The 11,080-nt window shown below is 35.1% G+C and overlaps 2 protein-coding genes across 2 annotated transcripts; one reads left to right on the top strand and one right to left on the bottom strand.

Moving 5' to 3' along the window:
- On the top strand, positions 3,829 to 4,892 carry LOC109226971 (protein YLS9-like). Its single transcript, XM_019391933.1, has one exon. It carries the CDS (start codon positions 3,912 to 3,914, stop codon positions 4,692 to 4,694), a length of 783 nt encoding a protein of 260 aa, XP_019247478.1. The 5' UTR covers positions 3,829 to 3,911; the 3' UTR covers positions 4,695 to 4,892.
- LOC109226970 (uncharacterized protein At1g65710-like) lies at positions 5,613 to 8,579 on the bottom strand. Its single transcript, XM_019391932.1, has 2 exons — positions 7,213 to 8,579; positions 5,613 to 6,607 (listed from the first exon to the last, which is right to left on the bottom strand). Exons 1-2 carry the CDS (start codon positions 8,437 to 8,439, stop codon positions 5,771 to 5,773), a joined length of 2,064 nt encoding a protein of 687 aa, XP_019247477.1. The 5' UTR covers positions 8,440 to 8,579; the 3' UTR covers positions 5,613 to 5,770.

Below are 11,080 nucleotides of genomic sequence, written 5' to 3'. Positions count from 1 at the left end.
TAATAAATTATTATGATTATGAAAGATAAAACAAATGTCTTTGTGATCTAATGTCTCCTAAAGAAAATTTTCTATGGGCTACATGGTGGATATTGTGTTCTGTGTAAGAAGAAATAATCTTCAATTTATATAACTTCAAAAAATATTTCTCGAAAAAAATGATCAATCAAATATGAAAGTGATTTATATTTTTCTTAAAATCAATTATGATAAATGTTTTGTCATTTTTTCAAGTAATTGAAAAAGTAAAAAATAGTAAGAAAATCAGAACAAACTCTAACTCGTATAACACCTAAGCGATCAAGATAATTCGTAAGCAAAGTGAGATACATTATTTTAGTTGGCCACTCTGACATTTTAGAAACTGGAATGAAGTCTCCGTATGAATTGCTCCTGGATCCAAATCGAGCAGGATATCGACTTCTCTTTACCTAGGGGTGTGCATTCGAATCGGTTTATCGATAAATCGAATCGATTATTTGTTATCGATTTATCGATATCGGTTTATCGATTTATCGATTTCGAAATTTTCCTTATCGAGTTATCGATTTCGATTTCGATTTTGTCCTCTTCGGTTTATTGGTTTATCGATAAACCGATAAGAAATACAAAAAAAAAAAAAAAAAATTACTTTTTTTTTTTTAAGTTTTTTTTTGTCCCTTATTCTATAATACCCTTTCCTTTACCCTAAGTCCCTAACCCTATTATTTCATCTACCACATTTAAGGAATGATCATATTTAAAGCTCAAGGGAATGAAGTTCAAATTAATGAAAAATAGAATTAGCCGTGATGATGTATTTTTTTTATACCGTTGGAGTGTTGGTGGCATACATTTGATCCCTTACTTTAGTTTCGTTGCATGTGCTTGTTGACACAATTTTTATGTTATAAACGGTGTTCGTCTTACTTTAGCTTCTTTTGGTCCATATTAGTTAGGCGTGTTTATAGTGATATACTTTCCGCGGAATCCCGCAAATTTTCTTATTGGTGTAATCGATAACCGAATCGATAAGCCCCAAAAATCGATAAATCGAAATCGAAAAAATCGAAACCTTATTGAAACGATAACGATAAACATATGTACAAATCGATAATTGATAAGTAATTATCGATAAGGGTCAAAATCGAATCGATAAATCGAATACACACCCCTACTTTTACCAAGAGGATATAGTGAATGTTTAAATTCATTTCACTCCCAAAAGATAATATAGCAGGAGTCGATCGACTGGACTTTAAAAGAGAAAAGCTGAAACGAAGCAGTCCAAAACAAAGTAGAAATGACACCAGGTAGCCACTCTAAATGGATGCTATTTAGAAATTAGCCAATGCGTCATAAATTTCAGATTTTTAGTTCAATTTTTCAGGAGAAAAATTTCTTGAATTGTCCTGAAGTTAAGATATTCAGTTTAAAATTTAGGACAAAATAAGTACTAGCTAATCCTTAAATAGCATCCTTGAAAATGGCTATCTATGCACGTGCTATGGACCTCGAAACAGCTGATAAAAGCAAGATGGACCTAAAGACAGTTTGACTTAATCAAAGCCCAAATACTAGAGAAGCTAGCAAGCCCAATAGAAGAATGTACTCTAAAGCCCAAAGGCGAATAGCCCAAAAAGTCCCGCATTTCAGGAAAAAGTATGTCCAGCGACCAACTAATAACAAGTAATTGAGCCAGTAAGATGAGATAAAACTCCAAAAATTCTGTAAATTAATGATGACATTTAATCTGGATATCCGTCGAATAATTCTCATCCTCTTCCAGATTTTTCAATCGGCATTAAAGTATGTATTTTGGTCTCCATTACCAAGTATAAAAAGGAAGGCAACTTGTTCAACTAACTAAACCACTAGAAAAATAAAGATAACAGGCAACCTAAATAACTATCTCCGACAGTGAAAATACGAAAACAAAACAAACATAGCAATCCCTTTCAATTGTTTGATTATACATTTATGCAGTAGTAAATAGGGTTGAACTAATCCAATATTTTGCTGATTCACTAAATACAGAAGGACCAGTGGCTTTTAGGTTTGTCACTAAGCATGAATTTTCCACTATGCATATTAAATGGATGTCTCTTTCAGTCTTTTGTCCTTAAAATCAAAGAGGATTTGATATTCGCAAGCACCCAAGAAACAAAAAGTCGAACTATTGAAGAAAAGAATCAAAGTAAAACGAACAGAACGGCACTGAATTCATTTTGCTTTTTTAAATACGTACTTACCAAATCGAAAATCAAAAAATTAAACCGAAATTGCTCTAGTCACATAGTATTACAAGTTCATCCTCACCAATTTTTTTCTCTTCTCATTTCAATACCTCAAGTCTCCTCCACCCCTTCTTTTTTTTCCTTCCTTAAAAAAGGCATGCTGATGATACACGTTTTTGGCTTAGGAAATGTGTAAGTTTCAAAACGTCACCGCGTTAGATTAAGAAAAATGGCTTAAAAGTGGTTAGTAAAATATTAGTTTTATTGGAAGCTTCCAAAAAACTTTGTTCTTCTTGTGACTTCTTATTTTTCTTGATACCTAAGACTTCGTCATATACCTAGAAGAATCACTGCCGAAGCAAAATCAAATACAGTTCTAAACTTTAAAAATACTAAATTAGGATGACAATTGACAATTATCTTGCTCTTTAGGTAATCTTGAGTTTTAAAAATTATGAAAAGCTCCCACATTTAGCTTTTAAAGTTTAATAATATCCCTTAACAACAAATACTATGGCTCTATTTTTTGGCTTGTGAAATTCGCAAAAGTAATTCTCCTTTGCACAAAAAGGAGAATAGGATAAGCCTGAAAAACAAAGAGAGAAGAATGTATAAATTACATCTAAATTGATTTAATTTGGTAACTAAAAAATCCGAACCAACTCGATGTATATACACCCCTTCCTATCAGCATCAGTAAAATGTCAGATTTAAACACCTAAAACTTTTCTTCTATTCTTTTTGTAGATTTAGAGGTATACTAACGATTCTTTTTGTATAAACATCGAGTATTTATACTAAATCAATAACTTTTACCATAATTAATTAATGTATATTTTTACTTTGTTAAATTACTTAACTCTATTAAATTAGTATAATTTTGTATAAACAACTGATACGGGTCTTTACCGACAGCACAACATTTTGGGCATATTGCAATAAAGTTAATTCAATTATTAAAGCACTCTTATTTTCAAACTATTTAGACTTTGTTGATTGAATTGTTGAAAAAACCTGACCCCCAATAAATTCAGAAAATTGCCTACTTACCAAAACGAGTTTAATACTTCCACACAAACCAAACACTGACTTTGGAAAACATTAACGCGTCACCTCTTTGACCCATAAAAAAACACCGTCCTCAGTCCTCTCTTCTTTTTTCTCGTATTAAATGAGGTACTTTCCTTTTTAGTTTGTTCCAAAATAAATGACATATTTCTAAATTTGGAAATAATTCAACTTTAAACTCTTCATTTTAACCTTTTTGCCCTTAATGAGAAGCTTTTATAGCCACACAAATGACATGGCCCCACAAACCTTTTACCCCTTAAGCTTTTAAGACCACAACTTTCAAAAGTCTTCTTCTTTTTTTTTAAACTCCGTACCGAGTCAAACTATCTCAAACAATATGAAACGGATGGATTATCTATTAAGGCATGTGTCTACTTTTAAAATAGTACTAGTACGTAGCAAATTTCTAAGATAGGGACACATCAACCTCTCTTCATAAAAAGTCAAAATAAGGAAGCTTCAGCAGATATACTTTATAGATCTTGACATATGACACTAATTGTATTTTTTTTTATTTATGTCTAAAGACAGTCTTCTATATATATCAAATATCTAAGTCCAGTCTAAGGAGAAAACTTTATACTATCCCTGTTCTTGCTATTGTAAACTAGATAATTTTCTTCCATGGCAGATCATCAAAGAATCCATCCAATTCCTGAGCCAGAACAGGAGCCACCAGTACAAAAACCAACTGTTCCTTTAGTGCCACGTGGCTCTTTCAGATCAGAAAAAGGTGACCCTGAGAGACAGCAATTAGAACCACCACCTTTGAGAAGAAGAACAATCCCATATTATCCACCATTAAAACCACCTAAGAAAAGAATCTGTTCTTGCAAAAGATGTTTGTGTTGCACATGTTGTCTGCTTTTCCTTCTCATCATAATCATTGGTGCTTTAGCTGCTGCTTTTTACTTTGTTTTCCAACCAAAAATACCAAACTACTCAGTTGACAGCATGAGGATTACACAGTTCAATTTCAACAATGACATGAGCTTATTATTTGCTACTTTTAATGTTAACATCACTGCAAGAAACCCCAACAAGAAAATTGGAATTTATTATGAAAGTGGTAGCCATTTAAGTGTTTGGTACACTGGTGTTAAACTATGTGAAGGGTCATTGCCAAAATTTTATCAGGGTCATAGGAATACAACTGTTTTAAGCTTGAATTTATCAGGACAAACAGAGAATGCTAGTGAATTGTTGCAGTCACTACAGGTGGATCAACAGAGAGGAAGTATTCCATTGAATCTCAGGGCAAAAGTTCCAGTGAAGCTCAAGATTGGAAAATTGAAGCTTATGAAATGGAAGTTCTTGGTTAAGTGTAAGCTAGATGTGGATAGCTTGTCTGCAAATAATGCTATCAGGATTAGGAATAGTGATTGCAAGTTCGGTTTTAGGCTCTAATTGATGATTGATACATCAATTATATTCCACCACTATTTTCTTGAATTTTTCTTATTTCGTTCATTCTTTCCTTTACAATTTTTTGTTCATCTTTTTTTTTTTGTTATATATGTTTTTTTTTTCAGTATCTGTAGACACTGTTGTACTCATACTATTTTGTATTGATATAGTAGTAAATTATCTCTTCTTTTTTTTTTTTTTGGGTCTTACAGGATTAATGGGAAAGGAACAGAAGTATTAATATCTTCTTTCCTTGTGTGAACGCTTAGAGCATTCTTTGATCCCTCTATTCTATACCAAAGGAACTTTTTTTAAAAAATTGGTACGACTTATAATATATGCAAGGTTTTGTGTGTACGTTATCTAAATGATTTTCAATAAAATATAGTATAATTATGAACTCTGATTTGCTCAAGTCATTAGTACTATTTTAATAGCCTCCTTGTGAATAAATATAAATATATTTTAAATAATTAACTAGTGTACCTCTTGGTTTTGCTCTATGCCTTTTTATCTTTGGAAATGCCATATACACAAGGCAACCTGCAGAGTTCACATCCAGGTTTTCGTTTTATAAATTTTAACCTATGCAAGTAGTCTCTAGATTGTATAATGTTGTTAGTCAGTTACAACCAATTTTGACAAGACTCTATGTGGTGGCAGGTTCACAAAAAAAAACTTAGCTCCTTTAGCTTTTTAACTCCAATGTTTGCTTCCATTTCTGGGTAAGACATCTTATCATAAAGAAGTTCCTGAAAAAGGTAATGCAATATTACTATAAGTGTTTCAATCTTGAAAAATATGAGTATTATATGGTCTTGTTCCCTACATTGAAGTGAAATTCCAGTATTAGAACCATGGAATCGATCATGGAACTTAGGCGAATATAACTGTGACACAGAGACTAAGAGTAGGCTGTAGAATGAAAGAACATCTGCTTCAAGTAAATCAATGAAACAAAAGGTTGCAAAGCATACAATGTTCAAAGAAAAAAAAGGTTGCAAAGTGTGCAACCACAACTAGAAAATCTAATCCTCAAACAAACTGCATACATCTTAACAAATTGTCCGGTGTTTTTAAGTTGAAGCAGCCATAGAAATCGTGTGAAGGCCTCTAGGTCCAACTCTGCCGCGACCTATTCCAGATTGCTGGTTGTCAGAAGAATCCCTCTTCTTCACATTCACTCTTCTTTTGCCTTCTTCCATGTCGTGTCCAATCTCGGATACCGCATGCCTTTGAAATCCTAGAGGACTCTTGTTGTCATCTCTACTGTAGGATTTTGAAGTAGGCCAACAGTCAGTTGAATCAGCTGAATTAGGTTCCCATGAGGAAGGGGAAAGCCAATTTTGCTGACCACCAACAACACTGTTACTTCCTGAAGATTCTTGATCTTCTATGTCAGTTCCTCTTCTGAAGGTTACATACTTCTGTATGCTTGGCTCCATTAAGTCATCACTCACAGCAACTTCAGATTCCATGAATGGATCCTTGATCCCTAACCTCTTCTTATTATCATTCTGGTTATATTGCTCACATGTGGGAGGGTTTCTTCTCCTATCATCGGAGAAAGCACTGGACAGATTGGAGCTAGTGGTTGAGTTAAGGTCAGCAACTGCATCAAGAATCGAGCAAGCTTTTGTTACACAAGGTGGTAGGGAAAATCCAGGGGTGGTGGTATTGGTCTTTTGATGGAAATTTTGGATGTCCTCGAGCAATAGTGAAGTATAAGATTGAGGTGGATTTGAGAGAGTTTCAGGATTGATATCTAGGTCTCTAGATAGCCTTAGTGACCTGCTTCTCTGGGGTTTATTATGGCTTTCAGGTCCTGAAACAATCACATTCATTGCAACATTCCCTGTAATCTGCTGCTGCTCCTTGACTTTGCCATTGCTTACAGTTTCTGCATTCAACTTCTGCGAGAGCACACAAATATTGATATTAGTTCAACTGATCAACTACGTACCCCTTATCAAAAACTAATTGGGGCCGGTTATGTAAATGCTTTATATTCATTTGGTTTTATAGAGGTCTATATCAGATAAATTATTCATCTTCATTAGGATTCTCTAAATTTCACACTCATACCTACATGGGTAATACAAGTTTCTAATGAGACTAAAATAGTTTCCGCACTCAAATTTCATACTTAACCTTACAAAAAGGGCAGCCAAGCGCACAAGGCATCCCACATTCACGTAGGCCCGGGGAAGTGCCGCACCCCAAGGGTGTGATGCAGACAGCCTACTCTAATGCAAGCATTAACTAGTTCTACGGCTCGAATCCGTGACCTATAGGTCACATGGAAACAACTTTACCATTGCTCCAACGTTCCCCTTCATACTTAACCTTACATAGACCCACAAATACAGAACTCATGTCAGACACACAAACAGTTTTTTTTCTAATACAAACCATAGCATCAAATACTAGTACAACCAATTATTTGTCTGTATATAAATAGGCTAACTAAAACAAGATTTGAGGAAGTAATTATGTAGAAACTAACAAAAAGACCAACCTGGGAAGGGGCATTATTGTTGACAGCCTTCAGTCCAGGCACGGGCATCTGCTCCAAGACAACATTGGTGTCAATCTCAGTGAGAGGGTTTCTTCTGTAAGGAGATTGTTCTTGTTTCCTTGAATTGCTGCGGCTAAGGGACATGGGCTGCTGCTGTTGATTTTGGTTTGAATGCCCGTTATTATTATTATTATCTCTCTCATTCAACACCTTTGCATTCACTCTTGCTGGTGACCGAGCTCGCGGAGATGCAGCAGTTCTTGGTCCATCAGCATTTCTCTTCACTTGAATCCTCTTAATAGCAGCAGCAGAAATATTATCAGCACCTACATCAATGCTCTTATCCATCACCATAGATGTAACAGTAGCTGGCACTGATACCATCTTTCCTGGCCTACCACCATTATTTCCATTAGCATTATTCCCATTAGCACTACCAGAAGCCATATTTCCACCATTTGAGCTTGTAGTAATTGGTGATTCAGATCTTCTACCAGGAGATCTACTCACCCTTCTACCTCCTCCTCCACTGCTGCTGCCTCTTTCTCTACTACCCGACCGCTGCTGCTGCTGTTGTGTCTGGTCTCTCTCTCTACTCGGGGTTCTCCTCCTTCCCTTAGACGGAGAATTAGGCGTTCTAGGCTGGCGCGAGCGTTGCCTATGGCGACGAACTCCATCATCCTCACAATCCACTACATTTTCTTGCAACCCCTCATTTCCATTCCCATTCTCAAAATCAAAACTCCTCTTTGAACCAGAGTACTTTCTACTCCTTTGAGGATTCCCATTATTATCAGATCCACTGGAACCTAAAATTCCAGTCTTTCCAGTGGATGAACTCCTGCTAAGCCTCCCACATTGTATCAAAATAGCATCAACCTCTTCTTTAGTACAACTTGAAGTCCTCACTGGAGCTGAAACAACAATGCCATTCTCTTTGCTTGCTCCAACATTGTTGTTGTTACCATTTTTAGCAGATTCAACTGCCTCATTAGCCATCTTTTTAACACTAGCCTTTTCTTCTTCAGACTTTCTATCCACTTCATGGCTTTTTCTGTGTTTGATAACAAAGATTTCTTTTTTCACATTTTCTCCCTCTACCTCTTTCTTGTTCTCCAGTTGGGTGTTAGGTTTGGTGATTTCTTGATTTGTGTTTTGAACTACAGTGGTAGAAGTAGATTTAGAAGAAGAACAAGAAGTGCTCTTCTTGCTCAAACAACTCCCCATTTTTTCCTCCCCAAGAATGGAAAAATTCAAAATTACAGTGAGAAGAACAAGGAAGATTGAAAGGTTTTGTAACGGCAGGGGAAGAGAAAAAGATAAGTCGAAAAAGGGAAAAGGGTTCGGAGTTCAAGAAAACCACTCAATTAAAAATTGGGAACTTTATGGGGTAATTGAAATAGATGCAGAAGAGGCATTTCAAATTTTTGACTTCGGCGGGCTGGGGGGGGGGGGGGGGGGGTAGGCAGTCTGTCAACATAGCCGTTAAAAGGGCTCTTTATAATTATTTTCAAAATATAAAAGAATTAATATTGTCACCTAACGTGTGATTGTTTATGTTGTTTGAGGAATAAAAACAAAAGTTGCTGCTTTGTAATGCTATTTTATGAAAGTATGTTTGGGGAATGATGGGAATCTTGATCCAATTTTTGGATTAGGGAATCCTTCAACGGTCGTCTGACCAGTGATGGGCATTGTGGGTCACATTATAGTTTTCTGGAATTGAAATTTCTTGCTTGGTGATAAAGTTTGATTTCCTATTATAATTATATAATCGATTTTCACTAGGGACTAATTACTAATTAACGCGACAGTTAAACCAACCTATCATAATGGAAAGTAAGATAAACTGGGGTCAAATGATCGGTAGAAAGTAAGAAAATCATTTATATGGGATTTTAATTTGTTTAGACTAGTCAATTGGTTTTATTTTTAGTCTAAGATCGGTTATTGGAACTCGAGAAATTTGCCTATTTTTCTTAAAATTCCTTCTAATTTCAGTCGTATTTCAATTTTGCAATTGGTATTCTTACTTGCTTTTAAATGACTGAACGTTATAAAACACATCAAAAGTAGGAAACTTTTGGAAGATCGTTCAATCTTGAGTAGTACTTTAATGTTTGACATAATTCTTGCGTGTTATTTATTATTTCATTCAAATTTCATAACCTTCCACAAAATAAATTCTTTAACTATTCAAATTTTAAGTTGTTATGTGATGTTTTTTAGAAGTATAAATTGTTTCTCTATCAAACTTATTCGTTAATCATTGTTTTAACTTTTAATATTTTTGCCAACTACTTAACCCAATACTAGCTTTTGAGCCGAGGGTCTTTCGGAAATAACCTCTCTACCTTTGTTAGGTAAGGGTAAGGTGTGTGTATACTTCATCCTTCCCAAACTCCAATTGTGGTATTTCACTGGGCTTCTTGTTGTTGTTGCTTCTTAACCCAATACTAATCAAATTAATATGGGTGAAATTCAAAAATAGCCAGATTTACAACTGGTCGTTCAAAAATAGCCCAGTTTCAAAAGTAATCGAAATTTAGCCACTTTTCATGTAAAGATAAATCTGAGCCAAAACACTGTTCAAAACCCGAAAAAATACGCCAGTATATTATGCTGGAGTTCCAGCATAAGTATACTTTAACTCCAGCATATTATACTGGAGTTCCAGGATAAGTATGCTGGAACTCCAGCATAATATGATGGAGTTCCAGCATAAGTACACTAGAACTCCAGCATAATATACTGGAGTTTCAGCAAGTATACCGGTCCACCATAATATACTGGAGTTTGGAGCACCAGTACTCCAGTCTCCAGTATATTATAGTGGAGCCAGCAAAGTATACCGGTGCAGCATAATATGCTGGAGTTCATACACAGGTGCACCGAACTCCAGTATATTATGCTGGACCGGTCTCTGTTGCAGCAAAATAGTGGCTATTTTTCATTGACTTGATAAACGCTGAGTATTTTTGAATGACCAGTTCGAAAACTGGCTATACCGTGCTATTTTGACAATTACTCCCTCCGGTCCAAAATAAGTGATTTTTTTGGCCTTTTTCTTATGGTCCAAAATAAGTGATTTTTCCAGATTTCAAGAATGAATTAATTATTTTTTTCCTACATTGTTCTTGAAGTAAATGGTGTTGGAATATGTGTTACAAGTGTTTATGTGAGATAGTAAAGGTTAATATGGTCAATTCCATTGCTAATTAATGTTAAAAGGTGGATTTCTTAATTTATGTGAAAACATTCAAAAAATCACTTATTTTGGACCGAAGGGAGTAATATCTGAGAACTGCTGTGTTCCAGTCAAAAGGTAAATTTTGTGTCTGAGATGATATTGGCTTGGCCGAAGGGTCAGGAAGAGAGAACGACTATACTTTCTGAGTTAGAACATTAGGAGCATCGGTCTGGACTCTGGACGGTCTGTCCAAGGGACTGGAACAATGCCAATGATAAGACCTAGGACGCTTTGATAATTAAAAAATAATAATAACGCTCTGGGTTTTGACTGGTTTCAAATTATTTTGATTAGGTTACGTCTTGACGAGAGAGGAGAAAATAAACAACCATCAACTATAAATCGAGTCTTTCTTAAAATAAAACACGATTCCCTTTTCTTTTTTCTTCTTTTTGGTAGTCTTAATGTCGGAATCCCCCAGATAAGTTTGGAATTGTTCCAATTTATTCAAATTACCTTGGTTAAGTAATTTAATGAGATTAAAAAATATGTAGTAGTAGTAGTATTTATTAATTATGATTTAAGTGTGAAAAGTATATGTGCAAACATGTGAATTGGCTCCGTGTAAATACCAAATGCCGCTCCCAATCCGATAAGAGCATCAAATACGAATCACAT

Source organism: Nicotiana attenuata, chromosome 6 (assembly GCF_001879085.1).
Source record: "Nicotiana attenuata strain UT chromosome 6, NIATTr2, whole genome shotgun sequence".
Classification (NCBI taxonomy): domain Eukaryota; kingdom Viridiplantae; phylum Streptophyta; class Magnoliopsida; order Solanales; family Solanaceae; genus Nicotiana; species Nicotiana attenuata.
The sequence above is the reverse complement of the archived record's forward strand: the minus strand, read 5'-3'. Positions and strand labels throughout refer to the sequence as shown.

Coding starts and splice junctions, on each gene's coding strand:
- LOC109226971 (XM_019391933.1), top strand. CDS start 3,912: ATGGCAGATCATCAAAGAATCCATCCAATTCCTGAGCCAGAACAGGAG.
- LOC109226970 (XM_019391932.1), bottom strand. CDS start 8,439: ATGGGGAGTTGTTTGAGCAAGAAGAGCACTTCTTGTTCTTCTTCTAAA. Junction 6,608..7,212: donor ACAATAATGCCCCTTCCCAG/GTTGGTCTTTTT, acceptor GTGCTCTCGCAG/AAGTTGAATGCAGAAACTGT.